The sequence below is a fragment of the Accipiter gentilis genome, chromosome 33 (assembly GCF_929443795.1).
Source record: "Accipiter gentilis chromosome 33, bAccGen1.1, whole genome shotgun sequence".
NCBI classification, from domain to species: Eukaryota; Metazoa; Chordata; class Aves; order Accipitriformes; family Accipitridae; genus Astur; species Astur gentilis.
Genome location: NC_064912.1, coordinates 20,290,247 through 20,311,318, shown reverse-complemented (window position 1 = coordinate 20,311,318; position 21,072 = coordinate 20,290,247). Strand labels below are relative to the sequence as shown.

Genomic DNA, 21,072 nt, shown 5'->3' with positions numbered 1-21,072 from the left:
GCAACATGGCCAGGGCTGGCTGCTCTGGCTGGGCAAGAGGCTCAGAATTAGGACCAAAGTAGCTTGAGTCAGAGTCAAAATTAAATTTATTGTTTCTGGCCTTATTCAGAATACAGTGCATTTACAACTGATTAATGAAGCTTAACAGGAGTTTCAGACTCGATTCAAGGCAGCTTGGAAAGTCTCTGCTTCCACCCTTCTGTCTCACAGGCACTTTTGGACTCTGCTGCCCTTGGGAGACCCCACACTTCGGAGCTGGGAGACCTGTGTTGAGTTTGGTGGTGATGAGCTGAGGGGCTGCGGGAGCTGGCATCAGCCTTCGGAAGCAGGTCTGAGGCCAGGGCAGCTGAAGTGCCATTAGCTGATGGGACTGAGTATCACATCCATCCTCCACATCGCCAAGCCTGTGGCTCTCACTGGGGCCAGGATGTTGTGAAGGCCGCACCAAAGAGGAGCGAAGGAGAACCACCTGAGTGCTGACAGCCACAGCAGCAATGCCAGAGCCTTTGGCATTGGCTGGAGCAGGAGAGAGGATGCAGTCCGAGTGTGCTCCTGGCATTTGGGAATAGCCAGGTCCTGCTGGCACATGCCCCGTCACAGTGCCCGCAGCGGTGCTGGGCGATGTGCCACAGGTCTCTGAGCACCATCAGCCCTGACCCCCATCCTCGCAACCTCCTGGCCCCTCACTGCTGCCCACAGATCTGGCTTGGCTGCATCCCTTGCTCCTCCGCTTCCTGGTTGAGAAACACTGAAACATCCTTTTTCCAGCTCCAAGTTTCCTGCCGGTCAGGGAGAATGGGGAGACACTCGGAGCAGCAGACCCTGCAGCGGAGGCTTCGTGCAGGTGTTCAAGGACGTTGCCAGGGCTGTGAGGCTGGAGCAGCTCAGCCCCAGCTGCCCTGGGGCACTGAACATCCCCCCCATCCAGGTAGATGTACTGCTCAGCCATCAACTCCCAGCACAAAGAAAGGTGGCAGTTTGTCAGCCCAGAATCAAAAGGTTGTTAATGACATACATATTAGACACAGAAAACTGGATTAACAGTGACACTTTGGCCCTGAGGGCTTTTTTTGGCTCTGGAAATAAATACTAACCTTGATCTCTTCTGTCTACAACCTGAAGACATCAAGGGCAGAATACCACCTTTAATCTTATTTGCTATTTCCAGTATGCATTTTATTGCTTCTCTTTTTTCCTATAGGTTTCATGTGTTCCTGGCACAGACTTTCTTTGTGTATTTCTGTAATAATCTCCCGATCCCTACGTTTCTGCAACCTTTCTCTTTTTGTCTGCCTGTCAGCTGCCTGTGCTTGGGGTGAGCCCTTGGACTGGGTCCTCACTGGTGAACCCACTGAGCTGGGAGACCCTCGGCAGCAGTTCTTGCCTGCTGTCCATTCGTGGCCCTGGGTGATCAGTGCCTCAGGGGGTGGGGGGGAAGCAAGGCGAAAGGACTGAGCGATGGGGACAAGCTCCAAATCCCTTCCATGGTGTTTGTGTCATGAATGCTGTCTGGCCACAGTCCCTGTGGTCCTGTGAGCTGGGCGCTGCTCTGGGCAGGGTGGGAACAGAGGAGCACGAGATGCTTCCTGGGGGCATTAGGAGAAACTGTCCTGGGGCAAACCAGCATCCAGGACCATGCAGTGAGCTGCAACTGGCCTGGGAGGGACCTTCAGGGTTAATGCTGGGCAAGGCTGTGGGGTCTGGAGCCGCTTTGGTAAATTCCACCCCAGCAGGGACATCAGAGAGCTTGGGAGTGATGAAGGAGGAAAGATGGGAAAGATCAACTTGGGAAGAGAGCCAAGAACCCAGGAGAGGAGAGGGGGGGCACCAGTAGGACCCTGAAAAGGGGCCAACTGAGGCAGAGGAAAGAAGACAAAGGAGAGGAAGGTGTAAGGCTGGCAGCAAAATGCAGTGCCAGCTCGGTTCAGGAATGGGTGAAGGGGGCAGAAGGGGAGGCAGGACCTTCCCCGGAGCTCACAGCCATTCTTCCAGCTGCCGTGCTGCGAGGTGCTGGCTGATGAGAGGGGAATCTCCTGCAGCGATTCAGAGGGCTCCTTCTTCCCTGGACAGCAGGGCAGCTCCGACAGCGGCACGGTGCCCGGCTCCTGCCCCACGGGGAGGATCCCACTCGGGGCTGACTCCTGGGGCTCCTGTTAGCACAGGTGGCAGGGCCGGGAGTGTGCCAAAAGTGCTAGAAAGCTGTTGTTTATGTGGAGTGGGGTGTAAATAGCAAACATGTCATGGAGAAGACATGCCCTGCAAAGATACAAAGACTGAAAGCAAAATTGTCAGCTTTATAAAACATTCCTCCCTTGCAAGCAGAGAAACCTGGAGGTGTCTAGGCATCCACACCAGCTTTATTTATCCAGACGCCTCTAATGTTCATGCTTAAGCAATGTGTTTGCTGCCGAGGCTGGATCACCACATGGAGGCAACAAAATGGCTAAAAATGGAAAAAGCGACTTTTCCACAGCTTTGGCAGTTTGTCGTGGAGCGGAACTGAGTGATGGACACCTCCTGCTGCTGGAAGGGGAGCCCGCCGATGCCCGGCCCCTCGGGTACGCCTGCTCCCGTGCTCCGGCCCTGCTATCACTGCCTGGGCAGGACAGTGTCCCCTGGCTGAGGGGCTGAATCCCCGTGGGCTCCCTCAGTGCCTGCTCGGTGCTGCAGCAGCCCGGGTGGAGGGCGTATGGCCCAGTGGAAGTACCAGATGTGGGCGAGTTCACACCAGCCAGGAACAGCCCAGTACTGGCTGGCTCCTCCAGGCTGACACTGGATGCACGGCTCTGTCTCCCTGTCTTGGCCTGCACAGAGGTGCTGGCGCCCAGCCCTCCTGGGCAGGAGCTGCTGTTGCAGAGAGCAGCAAACGCAGTATGCAAGATCCCTGTGGGTCACTTCGGTGTGTCAGGATGATGAGGTTGTCCCCACGAAGACTCAGCCCCTGTTTTTAGTTCCAGAGCTCTCCAGAGCCAGCAGGCTCTTTCTTCCTTAAGAAACTATTTTTAAACTCCTAGGGAGATCCAGTTCCACTGCTCCCACACCAGCACAGGTGAAAGAGGCTGTAGAGAGCACTGCTTTTCAGCCATTTCTTCCATCTTTACATCTGCACTGAGCTCCTGGGTGTTGCACAAGAGGAAACCTCATCCTGACCCCGGACTGGCTGCCAGGGAGCCGGCAGCTTCCTTGTTTGTGTTGGGCTGGCACTTCTTGCCTGTCTCTCTCTATTATCATCCTTCTTCCCAAGTAACAAGACAAGTAGTTTTCTGCAGCTGAACAAGCTTTCTGTGCTGAGAAAGCAGGGACGATGACTGTTAATGTTTAAGCGGTGCTGCGCACAGCCCTTTGGCTTTACCATGAGCAACCAAGCAGAAGCCTGGGATGTCGGGGCGTGAGAGGGAGCCAGAGGGGTGGGGATGGAGCAACACGCTGCACCCGCACCCTGCAACAGCCTTGTGGTTTTCCTGGGTCAGCCTGCTTGTAGGGCATCACAAACCAGACAGGCGAGGCTGACCATCCGCGGCCTGGCAGAGAAAGTCAATTCTTTCATCACCTTCAAGCCTTTCCTTCTCGCTTACCGGAGGCACCGCAGCGGCCGATGGCTGCTCTCCCTGTCCTTGCTGAGGACAGAAATCGTTGCTGCCGTGCGGGGCGGCCCCTCCTTGCTCCCGTCCCCTCCCTCGGAGGAAGCCGGCTGCGGGGCAGCGCGGCTCCGGCACCCGGGAGAGGGGGATCCCCGGGGACCGGCTGGGCAGGTTGCCCCACAGCTGCCAGCTGTGCCCGGGCACGGCTCTGAGCCCCGCCTGCCCGCCTCCCGAATCCGTGCCTGCTCACACCCGCTCCGCTGCCGGTTCGCGTTCCCGGCCCGGGGGCCGTGCGGCTGCGGGAGGCTCCGCTGCCGGCCCGGGCTGCGGGGGGGGGGGAGGCAGAGGCGGGGGCGCCCCCGGCCCCGCACCGCTGCTCTGGGTAGCTGGGGACTCGCTGCGGGTTCAGAGCTGCCCGCGGGGCCGGGCAGGACAGCGGCGCCTCCGGCCCTGCCCTCCCGCCCCGGCCGGTGCCCCGGGCTCCGCCGTGCCGCCGGGGCGGGACGCTCGCACCGGGACCGCGCCCGGGCGGGGCGGAGCGGGCGGGGGCGGGGGCCGGGCTCGGCCCCGCGGCAGCCCCGGCCCGGGCGGGAGGGCTCAGCTCGGCGCGGCGGGTACCGGCGGCCCGGCCCGGCCCGAGGGAGGCTGCGGCCGCCGAGCGATCGCGGGGGCTCCGGGAGGAGCTGACGTCAGGCGGCCCCTTAAATAGCAGCGCAGCCGCCTCTGCCCCGGCACTTCCCGCGGAGGCGAGCGCCGGAGCCGCCGCCGTCCGAGCGCCCAGCCCAGCCCAGCCCAGCCCAGCCGCGCCCGCCGGGGATGGGAGCCGCGGCGGCGGGGCCGCGGGCGCGCAGGGGCCGGGGCGGCGGGCGCAGCCCCCCGGGGCGGCCCGGCCGCGCCGCCGCGTAGCCGCGGGACATGCCGGAGCGGCCGCGCAGGGTGCGGGGCGCCGCCGCCGCGGGGCCCCGGGGGCAGCGGCGCGCCGGGCCGGGCCGCGCCATGCCCGGCGGCGCGGCCCCATGGAGCCATGGCGCATAGGGCGCCGAGCGGGCGGGCCCCGGCTGCGGCTCCGGCTCCGTCCCGGCGGCTGGCGCGGAGGGTCCTCGTCCTCTTCACGCTGTCGCTCTCCTGCTCCTACCTCTGCTACAGCCTCCTCTGCTGCTGCGGCGGCGGCCCCGCCGCGCCCCGCGCCCGCTGCGCGCCCTCCCGCGCCGCCGCCGCCGCCAAGAAACTTCTGCAGAAGTCGCGGCCGTGCGGGCGGCCGCCCCCCGCCGAGCCCCCGGGCAGCGCCGCGCCCGCCCGCCGCCCGCGGGAGCCCCCCGCGCCGCCGGCCGGCAGCCCCCCGGGGCCGGCCCGCCCGGGCGCCAAGCGCCTGCCGCAGGCCATCGTGGTGGGCGTCAAGAAGGGCGGCACCCGCGCCGTGCTGGAGTTCATCCGGGTGCACCCCGACGTGCGCGCCCTGGGCACCGAGCCCCACTTCTTCGACAGGAACTACGACCGCGGGCTGGAGTGGTACAGGTGAGGGCACCCCTGCCCCGCCCGGCCGGCGGGAGCGCGGCCCCGACCGGTCCCCCCTCCCCTTCCCTCCCGGGGCTGGGGTCCCTCGGCGCGTCGGCGGAGCGGGCCGGGCCGGGCGGGCGGCCTTGTGCTGCCGGCGGAGTCCGTCGCCCGGCCGCGCTCGGGGAGTTCTCCCCCCTCTTCCTCCTCCTCCTGCTGCGGGGCCGAGTGGGGCCGGGCTGGCTCCGTGGGAACATGGCTGCTGGAGCCCCCGGCAGCGCTGCGGCTGCAGCCGCCCGAGTCCCAGCCCTGCCGGGAACGGGCTCTGGAGCCGGGACGGCGACAGGGTTCCCATCCCGGCACAGGGAACGCTTGCCCGTGAGAAGGGGCCTCCAAAACGCCGGTGAATGACCGGCCCGCGGGACGGCACGGCTGCCCTCCCCGCAGCCCCGCTCGGGGTGCCTCAGCACCCTTCTGCCGTCGGGTTTTACCTCTGGCTCCGTCAGAGGGGCAGTCCCTGTCCTCCACCGTCGTGTCTCTCTGAACTCGGATAAGCGCGGCTCTATCTGAGGTGTCTCACAATTTGCAGAGAACAGCGAGTGCATCTCAGCGGGAGATGATGGGATTTTCATTTCAGTAAAGGCTTTTGTGAGGAGCTCAGGGGTGCTCACGGAAGGGCGCGGAGTACCGCGTGTAAGCGGGTCACAGCGCCCGGGGCTCATCCCCTGTGGCCCCACAGCACCTGTGGCCCCACACTCGGTGCTGCAGGCAGTTCACTCCCAGCTCCCCGCGGTGTCCAACCCAGCATACCGGTGGTTGTTTGCTGCGCCGTTACGGAGCGCTGCAGGAGCTCTGGGCTGCTCTTGGGCAGGGCCACGGTGCTTCTGCTGGGCATCAGGCTCGGGAGGCAGAGGAGGGCTCGGTCTGGCTCCGGGTGCCTGCAGGCTCGCAACGGGGGAAAGGACGCCTGGCACGGTCAGTGCATCGGAGCATCATGGCAGACGGTGGGAGGGCAGCCTGTGGGGCCACACACCGAGCTCGCTTGCCCCTCCATCTCAGCAGCGGTTTCCCAGCGGAGATGTCCCCAGTTCCAGAGCAGGGCAGTGCTTGTCAGCTGCCAAGCAGGTTGGGAGACACTGTAACATGGTGCTCGCTCCCAGCTCTGCTGGGGTCCTGGTTTGTCTCCTTGCTGGGCAGGTGCGAGTCGTGCCTGTGGCACAAGGATGCCGGTTTCTGACCGTGAGCAGGTCAGAGCTTCTCTGAGCAGCACCTGCCTGCTGGGCATTGGGCTGGTGCTCTGGCCCTTGTAGCGGGGGCTCATGCCTGGGGAGGCAGCTCAGGCACTGCACAGGGAGGGCTGTCTGCAGACACAGGCAGGTCTCCTGCCCTGTGTTGTACTTGGGTCACAGTGGACCCTAAGTGTTCAGCTCCTTTTGCAGTGGTACCGGTGGCAGGTGACAGGAGAGCCAGAACAGGCACAGGTGGAACTCTCTGAAGCTGTTTCCCTCTCCTAAGGCTGTCCTGCAGCATGCCCAGTTCCTCCTGCCCTTTGGAGAGGAGCTGCAGCAGTGTCCTTTGCCTGGTCTCAGCAGGTCTGTGTCATTCCCCCGCCCTCCCTCCGACATCAGACACTGTCACCCATCTCACAGCACCTAAAAGCAAGCAGCTGGGAGCAGCCCTGCAATACAAGCATGTAAGGACAGGAGCAGCAGTGGTTTATTTAAACCAGAGTAGCAGGATGGGCGATGGAGCAGGACATGGGTCCTGGCTGAGCTCCTCGCTCAGAGGGCAGCTGTGTGTGCTCAGTGCCTGGCTGGCAAGCAGCCCCCCTGATCCTGAGCTGGGGTCCCCCCGCACAGTCCTTGGCCCTGCGAGCTCTCCAGGCTCTTCCGCTTCCCATGCGCACGGTCGGTGTGGGGAGTTTGGGGCTGGGAGCCTCACGGGCAGCACAAGACTGACCCTCCGGGCACTGCTCCTGCAGAAGCCAGGGCAGCGCTTGCCAGCGCCCGTCTGAATGAAGAGAAGGGGCTTCCTCCGGGACAGGCCCTGCCTGGGGCACGTAAGGGCACCTGTGGGCGCCCGGCGCGGCGCTGGTCCAGGACCCGTGTCCCCCTCCCGCACCCTTCAGCACCGCCGAGCAGCCGATCTCCCGCCCCGAGCCGTGGTTCAGCCTGGGATCCTCCATGTGAAGGGACTCATCTGTGACCAGGAGGGACGCAGCCTGTGACAGTGAGTGGCAGTGGTGACAGGCAGCTGCTGAGTGAGGCAGGGGCAGCGATGGGAGCGCAGCCGGGTGAGCAGCCTGCTGCCCAGGGCCCGGCTTTGCATCTGGATCGATGGAGAGATCACGCCGGAGCAGCGGAGCCTCCAAATTAGTTCAGCTAAAACAATTAAATGACACTTCCCTGGTTTTATTACTTTTTCTTTTTAACCTCACGAATGTGCCAAAACTTAAGCACAGAGGCCGCTAATGTATCAAACGCGGAATTGATTTTCCTCCTTGCAAGTGGAGCAATTAAATGTGGAACAGGTCTAACCCGCAGCGTGATGAGCTCCTGTCACTCTGCCAAGAGGCCAGGGAGAGGGAGAGCAGGGTCCTGCCGACGGCTGTGTCCCGGGGAAGGGCAGAGCTGACCCTGGGAACTGCTGGCTGTGAAGGGCTGCCCCACCGGGACCCCGGGGCGGGGAGGCTGCTCCTGGCCTGCCTGGAGGCTGTCCCCAGCTGCCAGCTGGGGAGAGGTGATGTTCCCGTGCTTGGGAGCACTGCGGTGTGGTGGGGTCTCTGCAGGCAGCCTGGAGCGCAGACCCCTTGGAAAGGCAAAGGCTTTCCCCATCATGAGCAGAGACTTCGCCTGCAGAAGCCCCTGGCTGCTGCGATGGCCGAGCGCCGGGTCCAGCTCCATCCTTCCTATTTTGTGCCCCAGTGGGGAGCTGAGCAGAGGGACCAAGTAGGTCTTTGATGCAGTTGAGAGCAGCGCAACAGCTGAGCTCCTCTGATGCTCTGAAAACATCAGTTCCTGGTTTTCCACGTTTTCCCCTGCCCCGGAGTTGGTCTGACGTGGAGGTGGCAGAACCAGCGGGAGGGGACATCTCCTGATCCGCCTGTCCTTGCCGGCTCCAAATGTCGTGCTTGCTCACAGCTGCTGTTTTCGTGGTGCCTCCTGTCTTAGCTCCTGCCATCACCCCAGGCAGCCTTGGCTCCCTCTGCTCTGGGAGAGAGCACGCCAGGCAGAGCCAGACCCCTCTGCTTATCCCCCGTGCCAGACCACCGCCCAGGAGCTGCCTGCTCACCGACTTCAGACCCAAAACACCCGTGCTGTGCCCAGTTCCCATCAGCCTCTCTAATCCACCTCATTAGCTACAGATACACTACAGGAAAGGTATTTTTAGCAAGATCTGTTTTAAGACAACTGAAACCAAACAGCCAGCTACTGGGGAGTATCGATTCATTACCAATCCTGGACTAAATGTTCAATATAGAGCTTTTTCCTACTGCAGGTAGTGTGTGCCAATAACCTTCAATATTTTCCAGAACACAGGGAAGACAGTGTCGTTTAATTTGTGGTTAACTTTGAGCAGTGACTCTAATTACAGCATCTCAGGGTGCAGTTTTCCTCCCTAGAATTCCTGAGTAACCTGTCAGATGCTCCAGTGTTATTTTCACAGAGAGGGGCTTTTCCTAGCAGGTCCAGCGGCAGGCTGAGGCCGGCTCCTGCCTGGCAGGCTCCGCTGTGCCTCTGTCTGCCGGAGCTGGGCCAGGAGGCCGGCACGGGTGCAAGGGAGAGCCCCATCTGGCTCCCGTGCGGACCCACCTGCCTGAATCCTGTCCCAGGGACCGTGCTTGGGCCAAGCCTGGGCTTCACCGCGTGCCGGTGTGACAGGTGTCCGGCAGCACCCGCGCTGCTTGGGCTCTGCCCTGTGCCCCCCGCCCTGTGCCGCCTTTGGTTTTGGGGTGCTCCTGGGGCTGCGGCAGCACAAGGAGCGCTGCTGGCCTCTGAGCGGTGGGCACTGTGGCTGCCCCGGGGGCCCAGACCCCGCCAGCTGGGGAGCATCGCCTCGCCGTCCCCCCCCCCCCCCCGTCCCTCTGCCTGTGGGAGGGAGAGGAGGGAGCTTGCAAACCCAGCTTCTGCACTCCGCCTCGCTAATTGCTCTCTGCTAATGGCCAGGTTGGCTCACACACAAATGGGAGCCCATTAGGCTTTGCCCAACGACACGGACTGTTTTGTGGGCTTGACTGACAGTGCATTTTCCTAAAGTTAATTAGTAAGAAGAGAGGAAGGCAGCAAGCTTCAAGGATGCTTTGAAATTTCCTTGACTTCAGAGAGTGCCCTGGCTCTGAGGAATGGGTATGAAACCTCCTTGCAGAGACTTCTGTGTGAGGAGCTGCCCTACAGGCAGCGTGTTCCCTGGTCACTGCCTTGCCTACGTCTGCCTGGGGCAGCGGTCCTGCCCTGCCCTCCTCTGGGTGGGCTCAGGTGCCGCGCAGACCCTCGCTCAGGTCCCGGGAAGGCTTTCCCTGCCAAGGTGCTGGGAGAAACGCAGGGAGGTAAATCCACGCAGGGCGCCAAGCCTTCAATATTAATGAGGTGTGTTGTTGCTCTGTCTTCCGTGACCTTGTTTGTAAATGCTGCAATTTGTTCTAACCTTCCCTTCGGTAGCACAAAATCCAGCTCATAACCTGGCGTGGCTGTGGGCACAGATGCTTCGTGAAGCTGACAAGCGAAGGACACCGGTCCCTGGTGACCTTGGGTGTCCGTCGAGGTGCTGTCTGTGGTATCTGCCATGCAGTGTGTGCTCCGGGGATGGCTGGGGTGTGTGTGCTACCCACTGCCACCAGGCTGGGAGCAGGGACCAGGGCAGGCTCCCGGGGCAGGTGGTGCCCGAGACCCTCCGGCAGCACAGCCGGCCACCCCGGCGCGTGGCTGGCAGCACCCGGCCTTTGCGGCTGGAGACGGGTGTCTGCAGCCCTGGATCCTCCGTGATGACCGTGTCCCAGGTGCGTCCCCGGCAGCAGGCGTGTTAGATGTGGCTGGAGTTGCTCTTTGTCGGCGCTGGCGAGTGACATGGGGTCTGTGGGACCCGACGCTGGGTCAGTGTGGTTTGTTCTTGGTGCCGGCACGTTGTCCCGTCCTTTTGCACACTCCTGAGCACTAGAAGATCACCAAGTGGGCAACGTATCTCTGACACCAGCTTTTAATTAGGGAATCACTGCAGCAGCTGGGGCATATTGAGTGATTTTTTTAAAATTAATATTAATTTTTAAAGTTTCACCTATGGAAGGACTTGCCTTGGAAATGGGAGATGGGGAGACCCCAGCCTTTCTCGCTGAGCCACGGGGCCTCACCCAGCAGGTGGGCTCACACCAGGCTGGGGTGTGTGCGCTGGCTGGGGGGCTGTCTGCCCTGACCCAGCTGTAGCAGCAGGGCTGGCGAGCTGGGTTCTGTGAGCATCGTGCTGGGAAGCCCTCGCCTCCCACTGCTTCCCAGCCGCACTCCCCTCGGCACTGGCCTTGAGTTTTGTTGGACCCTCGCTTGCTGCTGGATGGTCATTTAGGATGATGGGAGTTACACATCGGCTTCTGTGCATGAAGGGCGTCGGCAGCATGCCCTTTGGAAAAGATTTTGTTGACTTAAAGGACAGCACAAATCTCTGGAGCATTTAAATGATTAAAAATGAATCAGCAACAAAGTTAATTACTGTGTTCACACTGCTTTTATGCATTGAAATGTCCCTCATTAGCTGTCTGTGAGCACTGGTGTAAATTCTTTGAACATAAACATTTATTAAAGGCAGCCGATCCATCATTAAATCTGAGGCTGCCTTAGTGCAGGGCGGTGGCAGCGGGGACGCGGGGCCGGGCCAGCCGCTGCCTGGGCCACAGTCCCTCGGGGCCGCATTTCCCCACTGCGGACGTGGTGCAGTCCCTGGAACTGTGCGGGCTGGGAGGATGCAGCGAGTCCATCCCGCTCGGCATTGCCGGAGCTCTGCTCCCCGGGCCAGCCTGCTCCTGGCCCGATTATTGTAGTGCTGCCAGTCTTAGTGGGTCAGGGGAGGGGACGTGGCTGCGGTGCTGGGGGGACCCAGCCTGGGGGATCCTGTTTGCCCCGTGAACCCCTCGCAGGGGTCTTTCACTGCAGAGCACCAGCTGTGCAGCTCTTGGCAGGGGTGTCCCGGTGTCCTAGATGTCCGCTACAATGTCACTCAGCCAGGGAGAGCTTTTCGTCATCTTCACACCTCAGCTTCTCGCGTGCTTGACCCAGTTTTGCTTAAACCTCCTTGTAGCCTCGCTTGAGCTTTCATCTACTGATGCTGTCCGTGATCCTGCTGGGCCAGCAGGCGAGAGTCCGTAGTGGCTGTCAGGTGCGTGCACCCGCAGCACGGCACAGCGTGGCACGGCACAGCGTGGCACGGCACAGCCCCCTCGGCAGCGGGCAGGGAGGTCAGGGTCAAGCTCCTGCTGCGGTGCTGACTCCCGTGCAGCAGCTGGGCTCACTCCGCCGTTGCGGGTGGGATTCTGCCTGTGCCTTCCCTTGCTCCTGCCGGGGCAGCGCAGCAGGGACGAAGGGCAGGCTGTGGCATGGGGAGGTGACCTGCCATCAGGTCGAGGTGGAGTGGTCCCACAGAACCATCCCAATGCCAGTCTGCGCTCTTGGAAGAGTTTCTGTGCTTGTCTCCAACGTGTTGAGCTGCAGCTGGAGACGTGCTGGCAGGCCACCCTTCTCCCAGCTCCCCGGTGCCACACAGAGCGGTGACCCTTGCTGCTGCCTTACCACCCTGCGAGCCCCAGCCGGCCTGGCCCCACAGGGAGGGCGGCGAGCGGGTGCTCACTTGTGCTGGAGGATTTTGGCTCCCAGCCTGGCGGGCTCCCCTCTCCCTGCCTGTGCGCAGGCAGCGTTCCTGCGTGCAGCTGCTGAGCCTGTGACATCAGCTGGAAGAGGGAAAGCGCACAACCCTCATCACAAGAGCCAGCACTTGGGATTTTTTGCCAAATTAAACAGTTTGTTTTTATGCCGATGAGTGGATGGAGTCCAGGATTATGCACACGTCAGTCTCTAGCCTCTGAGGAGAGCCCGGGATGCGCCTGCCACGTCCTCGCATGCAGCCAGCTGCAGCAGGCAAATATTTACCCGGGAGCTGCCCTGCTCTCCTCTGTGCTCTGCAAGCTGGATGGAGGGGCTGGTGCTGTAACGGGATTATTGGATGGGTGCTCTCCCCACGAACGCTTATCTGCAATATCTCAATCACCTGATGAATTTTTGTACAAATTCCTCCCTGGAAGAGTGTTTCACGCATGTTCGACATCAAAGCAGTGCAGCCAGCAAGGGAGCGCATGTTTCTTTAATGTGGGAGTGTTGTAGGGGCCGTGGGGTGCCCAAAGGCAGATTATAAGAAAATTAATAATTCAGGTCTAGGAAAGGTGCTGGTGAGAAGTTAACTCCTTCAGGGCGAGGCACTGCCTTCGCGCTGGCACAGCCGCAGCTGGGGCCGGGCTCTCCGCTGCTGCCGCCCCACAGCCATGGGGCCATGGGGGCTGCCCAGGGATGTGCCAGCTCCCGGGCACTGTGGGGCATAGTGACGCTGGCTTGGCCATGTCAGGGGAGAGCAGCTCTTCTGGGGCTGTGCCAGCGACGGGATGTACCTGATGTGTGTCCCCTCTCCAGTAACGTGGGCAAACACAATCTCTAAATCTGCAGGTTGGAAGGGGGCATTAATGCCCATATCAAATGTCACTAAAGGGCTTTAAGAATTGAGTACCTATAATGAAAATAATCTCTAATTCAAGAGGAATTAAGGCTGTCTCTCCAGCTAGAGTAATGCGCTGAGCGGGGGATTTGGCTGGTGCCGGGGATGCCTCCCGCTCCCCCCGGTACGCCCAGCAGGTCCTACTGCGTGGGAGCCCCCAGCCTTGGGGTAGTGTCTGTAGGGGCACGTCAAGCATAGGTGTCTGCAGCACCCGGCTGATGGGCTGTCCTGGGGGGAGCTGTGATGCCCTTGATAATTAAATGCCTCTGTTGGTCAGAGCATCCGTCTTCTTGGCAAGAGCAGTGGAAAGCAAATGAAGTGAAACGCCCATGGCTGCTGAATGGCATCTGTGGGGAATGAGGGGTGCGCTGTGTCCCACTGTTACTGCTGGAAGGGCTTCAGACACCTCCCGCTGAGGCTTGTCCCTGCTCGGAGGGGACACATCCCGCACATCCCTGGAGCGATGCTCCATGGGCCGAGGCCATGTCTCGGGTCTTGCAGCTGCAGGTGAGTGTGGGCAGCAGCGCAAGCAGCAGCTCCCGCCTGTGCAGGGAGCCCGGGCTGGGGCAAAGCACGGCATCCTCTGCAGAGAGCAGCAGGGCTGCGCCGGCGCTGGGCACGATCCCTTGTGGTTCTTGTCTCCCAGGCAGTCGGAGGGAGCTGGGTGCAGGGGAGGGACAGGCTGCTCTGCTCTTCATCCCACAGCGTTGCCGCAAGGCCAGAGCGGAGTTTGCTCCACTATGTCCCTAATGATTTCTGTGCAGAGCTGCCCTGGTATTCACTCAGCATCAGCGTTTCTGACCTCCGTTTCTGCCGCATGGCAGATTCCCATCACCAGGATACGGTGCAGATGGCTTGTGGACCACTGCTGGGTGGAGAAAGCCTCAGTGTTTCTCCAGCCTGACCATACTGATGGGGAGAGGGCTGGCGGCAGCTGGTGTGACACCGGCATGGGCAGCACTGTCACGCTGCAGGGGAACCGGAGGGGCCTTGGAGGGGAGGGCTGGGGCCGAGGGAAGCAGCCTCGTGCTGCCCTCCCAGACCACCAAAGTCACCCCCCACCCTTCCCACGGCAGATGCGACCCCCCAGCTCCACTGTCACGGGGGGACCCTTTATCTAGCAAGGTGGTGAGGGTGGCCATGCCATCTACCTCCCAGCAGCACCATCCTTGTCCCTGGTTCAGGAGGAGACGGCAGCTGACGGTCCCTCGGCACCCAGCAGCTCTCCCAAGAACGGCAGGTTTGGTGTCTCCTCTGCACCCCACAAGTGCTCCAGACATCCCTCCCTGCCCGTGTCGCCGGTACGTCACCGCCACCGTGCTGGTGTCAGCTCTGGCACTGCCTGGCAGAGGCTCGCTCAGCATGTGCCAGGAGCCGGTGCCGAGGCTGTCTGCGGATCTTTAGCAAAGTCACAGGCATCCAGGACGGGTCCCCGAAGCGGCAGGAGCGGCTCCTGCCTGATCCCTGGCCGTGCGGTGCCGCAAGCCAGTTACCGAGAGCCTTCACACCTAAACACAACACGCGAGCCTTGGGCTTAAAACTATGTGACATGCTATTTGTATGCAAATAACTCTGTGAATGCAGAAGTCCAAAAATATCATTTTAAAGTCAACTGTAATTAAGTTTGCAATGCATTTCCCTGCTCTTGCAGCCCTGGGGATCCCGCCGTTAACGTAAAGATGAATGCCTGGATGACATTTCTCCCCCTTGCATGGTTTCACTGGTGATTTATTTATCTATTCGGGTTGTGTTTTGTTGTCTCAGCAGTCTCTGTTGTTCAGGAACAGCAAACACTGGGAGTCCATTTAAAAAAAAAACAACTCTTGTCTTATTTCAGTAATTTACTATGCAGAGATTTTGTGTTTTTCGTAATGGATTAGAACCTGTAATTTCGTTTTTTGAATACATGGACCTAATAGCTCACGTAATGAAAGTCTAACAAGCCTGAAGATGAGCCATTAATGAAACAGCAGTTTTATGATTCTCTGCCAATATATTGTAATAGTGAATCACTTATAAAGCTGTCCCGTGCTGATTTATGATGAAACTTGTTTGTGATAACGGAGATACAGCAGTGGTGCCTGCCACTAAATTAGCATTTCCTGACAGTCATTAAACAATGGGAATCATAATCTGGATTTATGGTGTTTGAAGCGGAGTAGTGGGGAAGGCCAATTAAGCCACGTCTGTGCTCAGGTACCTCTGTAAAACAACCCTGTTAATTTATGTTAACTAATCAGTTCGGTGTCTTTCAAATGAGGAAACCGGTCAAGTGCACGTGAGGGTGCGCAAGCTGGCTGACGTGCTGCCCCAGGACAGGCGGCCCCGTCCCCTCGCCGACGGGGCAGCGGGGCGGCAGCTCCGGGGCCACGCGGGGCACGGGGACTGCAGCCCTGTGCCAGCACCTGGGGGAGCGAGGCTGGGCTCGGCCATCGTCCCCAGTAGCTCCCCAGCAACCTGGCGCAGACCTCTGGGCATGTCTCTTCAGTATCTCTCCACGGGTCTCTTCCAGCTGCTCATCTGGGCCATGGTCTCTTCTTGTCCCCACGTCACCTTCACAGGGAGTGTTCTGTGTCCGCCAGGGACCCACCGCCCTCGGTGCGTGCTGCCACCCTCCGCGATGTCCCCGGTCTTCCATCGCGGTCCCCTTGTCACACAGGATGTTGTGGGCTGCTGTTGTATCTCCTCCCAGTTAGGGCTTTCATTGAGTTTCTGCAGAGCAAGCCCCAAAGCTGGTGGCTGTGGACCATATTTTAGGGACCCTGGAGGTGTCTAGTCTCGGTCACTGGGCTGATGCAGCTCTCAGAAACACCCATGTTGCAGCATGCCAGCGAGGCAGTGTGGCCGCAGTGGTTGTGCAGGGTTTATCCCATGAATAAATCAGTGCCTCACTCTCTCGAGCTGAATTGCTGCAGACAGGGTTGCTGATGTTTGCTCTCCCCGAGCGCTTCTGTCCCGAGGCCTCGCTGCGTTACCCAGACATCCATAGCTCCAGGTCTATTGAAGTGACTGTTGTACCAGCTCCTCCCCAGCTCCTTCCCCGGGTCCCCTTGCAAGGGTGAGCATCTGCTGGGATGCCCAGCCGGGGCAGACCCTGTCTGGGGGATGTGTGTTGCAGGGGACCAGGGGTCTTACACGGAATCCCATGAGCTGAATTAACGATGTGCCTGCTCATGCAGCGGCTGCTGCCGGTGCCATGGGGCTGCCAGGGTGCGGATGTGGCTGGAGGGCAGCAGCCTCCCTGCCCAGTCCCCCTCACTGCAATGCACTTGCTGTGCACTGAAGCACCTTCCCGCGTCCGTGAGAGGAGCAAGCCGGCTGAGCTCAGCCATTCCTTTTGGAAAAGCGCTGCTGCATCCCTGGAAAGATGTGGCGGGAGATGACTGACTTGGGGACGCCTGTCCTGCTCCCTGGGGTCCCCGTGGCCAGGCTGCCTGAGTGCTCTCTGGCAGCCAGTGTTCTGGGCTGCTCTGTTCTGGGCATGTGTGGGCACCTCGCATTAAACATACTGGCTCTCTTTTAAAGGAAACACTCCAGGGGGCACTTTTCACAGTTCCTTGTAAAATTCTCCCCAGGCAGTGCCTGACTGTGCCTCTCAGCCTGTGTTCTGCTGCACAGCTGAATCCAAATCAGCCAGTTTATGAACAAGAGCCACCAACTCGTGCTGCAAAGTGGGAAAAGTGACAGATGCTTCTGAGCTATGAACGTAACAGCAGTAGAAGGTGACCTTCCAGCCTGCGCCTCTCCCCGAGGGGCTGGGGCAGGAGGGCAGCAGCCCTGGGGCAGGTGCCCGGCTCGCTACGGCACTGCTGCTGGGAGGGCTCCTGCGTGCCCAGAGCTGTCGTGGCAGCAGCACGCTCCCTGACATGGGTGCCAATGCCAGTCGGTACCTGTGGGACGCTGGCCTCGTCCTGTCTGCTGGCATTCCCTGCCTGCTCCAGCCAGGTGTTCCCTGCCCGCTCCCTGCCCGCTCCAGCCAGGGGACCCACAGCACCATGAATCTGGCTGCAATGGATTTGATCATTTACTCTAGTAATACAGGACCAATTTATAAATCTTTCCATCCCATTAGTTTTTATTTGATTTGGATGTTCACATGTCAAAGCAAATTATTTAATTAGCGCTAAGCTGGGCTGCAGGGATGCTACATTCTCCCCCAGTCTGGTGCTCCCTCCCTGGCCTTGCAGCCCAGCTCCCTGCGCCAGAAAGAGACGGGTGTACGCAGGACCCCTTCTCAGAGCCCTTGGGCCTGATCAAGCCCTGGCAGTGTGGGCGATACCCTCATGGGCACGAGCCCCACGTCCCCTGGCAGCCCCTTGCTCCTGGCTCCCACTGGCGGAGCAACACAGCACCCTGGGGCCTCATCCATCACCCTGCAGCTTCCCATGGCGTGGTATCGCATAGCCACCACGCTCCTGCATCCCGGCCCTAGCACTGTTTGCCATCACTGGGCACAAGGATTGTGTACAGGCAGCACTGATTTCCTGCCCGCCTCCGGGATGAAGGCAGAGGATGAGGGAGCTGTGCTCCTGCTGGGTGCTGGACTGGCACGCTCCTGGGCTGGCACCCTCCTCTGCCACTCGCTGTGGTGCCGGCAGCACAGGGTGCGCAGGAGCCTGGGTACGTTGTAATGTGATTGGGGAGGAAACACGCCACGTAATTGCAGTAATTCCAGAAGGAGCCACTATAATTTCTTTTGCAAATGGCAACTGGTATAGGAATGGGGGATGAAAGGCTGCAGCAGAGGCTGTCTGCTGGGTGATGCATCCATGCGAGTGACCAGGGTGGGTGGCAGGAGCCGCTCCCCTTCCCAGCTGCAGACTGAGCTCCAGTGCTTCCTTTGCATTGATAACAACTTTACTGCTGATGGGGACAGAGCAGCCCTGGCTGCTGCGCAGCGCCAGGGTCCCCAGCAGCCTGGCCGTGCCCTTGCCCTCCGTCCTGCCTGGCACTGGTCTCCCTTGGGAGCCGAGCATCGGTGCCCCTGTCCTTTGCGCGGGGGGGGTCCCTTGGGGCTGGGATGGACCCGGGAGACAGCCACGGCCGGGAGCCCTCTGCAGCGCTGCAGGAGGGAGCTGTGCCTGCCTTGTCCTGCCTTGTCATGCCGGGAGGGGACACCCCACCAGCCCCACGTTGCGGACACCATCTCCCAGTGCCTGGCCCAGCTCCTTCCTCACTATCACCTTTTGCTTCGCTTGCAGGAGCCTGATGCCGCGAACGCTCGACAGCCAGATCACAGTGGAGAAGACCCCCAGCTACTTTGTCACCAAGGAGGCACCACGGCGGATCTTCAACATGTCCCGGGACACAAAGCTGATCGTGGTGGTGAGGAACCCGGTCACACGGGCCATCTCAGACTACACGCAGACGCTCTCCAAGAAGCCGGACATCCCCACCTTCGAAGGGCTGTCCTTCCGCAACCGCAGCCTGGGGCTGGTGGACACCTCCTGGAACGCCATCCGCATCGGGATGTACGCCGTGCACCTGGAGAGCTGGCTGCAATACTTCCCCCTCTCCCAGATCCACTTTGTCAGCGGGGAGAAGCTGATCACGGACCCCGCCGGGGAGATGGTTAAAGTCCAGGACTTCCTGGGCATCAAACGGGTTATCACGGACAAGCACTTCTACTTCAACAAGACAAAAGGCTTTCCTTGCCTGAAAAAGTCGGAGAGCAGCGGCTTGCCTCGCTGCCTGGGCAAGTCCAAAGGCAGGACTCATGTGCAGATAGACCCCGAGGTGATCGAGCAGCTTCGGGACTTTTATAGACCTTATAATATCAAATTCTATGAAACAGTCGGGCAGGACTTCAGGTGGGAATAAGTGTCCGGGAGCAGAGCTGCGGTGACATGAGGCTGCAGTCTTCCATGAGGGGGGGCCCAGGAGGGCTAGAGCCAGGACCCCCCGGCCAGCCTGTCCTGCCCAGAATCCATGAGCAGAAGCAGGTGGGGGGCTTCCCTGGCCCTTGGGAGGCCGGGATGCTCCAGGGCCAGCCAAGACAGGGGAAGACACAGAGTCCTGCCACAGCCACTGAGGGATGCGTGCCCAGCGGGCATTGGCCATCCCGGCAGCGCTGTGGCTTGAGCCATGGGGTCGCATTTGATTTTACTGCCACATAGTCCCTGAGGCCACAGTGATGGCCCTGTCCTGCAGCCTATGTGCAGGCTGCTCCAAAGCACGTCCCTCCTCTGCGTCCCAAAGCAAACGGGCGCTCCTGGACACCCCCAACTACGGGCAGCGGCCATGGGGCTGTCCCTTGGTGCCACGTCCCACCACGGTGCTGGAGTGGGCAGGGCTCTGGCCGCTCCGCTTTGCCTTCGTCACTTAAGCGCAGTGTGTAACCATGAGGACAGTGAGATGTATCTGCTTGAAAAAGAAGTCTATGAAAAATGTTGTACCGATATTTTGTCCTGTGAATAAAGCACAGAATCCTGCTGTTACGGGTACTTTAGTGGCACTAGTTTCCTTGTTCAGCATGTGATCCCTTTGTGTAAATAAAAGTGGCTACCACTGGTCCGTATGCATGGGCTTTTCTTAGGGCAAGGCTGGGCAGCCCCGTGCTACTGGGGGCCTTGCAAAGCCCCACTGCACCCACGGGTCAGGCGAGGCGGCAGGCACGGGGCTCGGGCAGGACGGCGGATCAGCCCGGCACAGCGAGGAGGGGACCAGTGGCACAGCCCTTCACAGGGGTGACAGCACCGCTCCGGAGTGACGGAGGACCCCGGGGTTAATGCTGCCTCCTGCCAGGCGCAGGGGCGGACACTGCATTAAACGCAAGCAGCAGTAATTTATGGTTGAATTTAATGGGCTGTTCTATAGGAGCCCACAATTACATTGAAATGTCAAGTGCTGCATGCTTTGCTAGATGGCCCCCCCCCCCTTCCCCGGCCTATGCACACCTCCCGGTGCATTAGTCATGGTTGTCCTTTGATTTACTTCCCCAGCGGCTGCAGCTGACCCGGTGGAGGTGCTGCACCGTGGGCAGGCTCTGCAGGCAGGGACAGGCAGCCCTGGCAGATGCCCTCCCCTCCCACCCTGCCTCACCTGCACGAAGCGGAGCAGCAGCTGCAGCACCCGCAACCGGGTGTTGGGGATGTGCCTCAACGCACACGTGCCCCGGGGAAGCTCCTATGGGATCTCACCCAGCCACAGGAGCCGGGAGCTGCCGCACCTTCCCAAGCAGGGCTGGAGCAGACCCCCCCTGTGCCTGCCCGCTGCACCCCAGCCCTGGTCCCTGCGGGTCCTTGCGGGAGGGTCCCTGGTCCCCACCCTCAGCACCAGCCCAGCCGCTGGTCCCCGAACCCGGCCAAGCCCCACAGCAGTGCACACAGGGTGGCACACAGGCAGGTGCCCCTCGCCCCAGCCGGGTCAGCCCCCTTGCTGCCCCTCCTGCGAGCACTGCACCGCTCCCCGTGTCTCTCTGAGCCAATCCTGGGACCAGCCACCCTCTGACTGCTGGCACGTTCGAGGACAGGGAATTCTCCCAGCTCAGCATCCTGCCCGGAGCCGAGATTGATGGGCTGCATCCTCGGGCGCTCGGAGGCGGGTGCAGCATCACTGTGCTCCTGGCTCAGCACTGCTGTGCTCCCGGCTCAGCACCGCTGCGGGTCCAGCTCAGCACCTCGTGAGCAGCTGGGGGGTCTAGGGGTCCAAACAGCTCCCGCAGGGCTCAGCCATGGGGATGAGCCTCTGGGCACTGCGTGGGCACGGCCAGGCAGCGTGGGGTCCCAGCCTGCCATGGCAATGCCTGCTTTGTGGATGCACACACGTAGCCCCATCCTATCCTGCAGCAATCCATCTTACGAGCCTGTTAGCAGGCCCTGTAATGAGCACCGCTGTTCATGAATATCAATAACGGTTCTTGTTGGAGTGGTGTTATTTGCCTTTCCGAGTGCTGGACTGTTTGAATCATCTATTGATTTTTGTAGTAAATCTCAGGCATTTCTGTCAAAGGTTGCAATTTACCACTAGCATCTAAATCACAGCCCAAGCCTTCAGCCTCTCCCCCGTGCCCACACAAACCCGTCTCCGTGCCATTCTGCAGCCAGGCTCTCCCTGCTGCAGGGAGCATACCAGGAGCAGCTGGATGGGCCAGGAGGCTCTCAGCACATTTGCCAGCACAGCGTGGGTGCCGCAGCAGGGCTGGTGCTTAGGTGTTAGATTCCCCACATGCTCACTGGCAGAACAGCCCAGGGTATGGCAGGACAGGGACAAAACCCCCTTCCCAGGGCCCCTCCGCCAGCTGCCAGTGCAGAGC

At 60.7% G+C, this 21,072-nt stretch overlaps 1 protein-coding gene across 1 annotated transcript; it reads left to right on the top strand.

Moving 5' to 3' along the window:
• The first annotated feature begins 4,540 nt into the window (after nucleotides 1-4,540).
• HS3ST2 (heparan sulfate-glucosamine 3-sulfotransferase 2) lies at nucleotides 4,541-19,331 on the top strand. The gene is made up of 2 exons (XM_049791299.1): nucleotides 4,541-5,096; nucleotides 18,020-19,331. Exons 1-2 carry the CDS (start codon nucleotides 4,606-4,608, stop codon nucleotides 18,636-18,638), a joined length of 1,110 nt encoding a protein of 369 aa, XP_049647256.1. The 5' UTR covers nucleotides 4,541-4,605; the 3' UTR covers nucleotides 18,639-19,331.
• The last annotated feature ends 1,741 nt before the right edge of the window (nucleotides 19,332-21,072 follow it).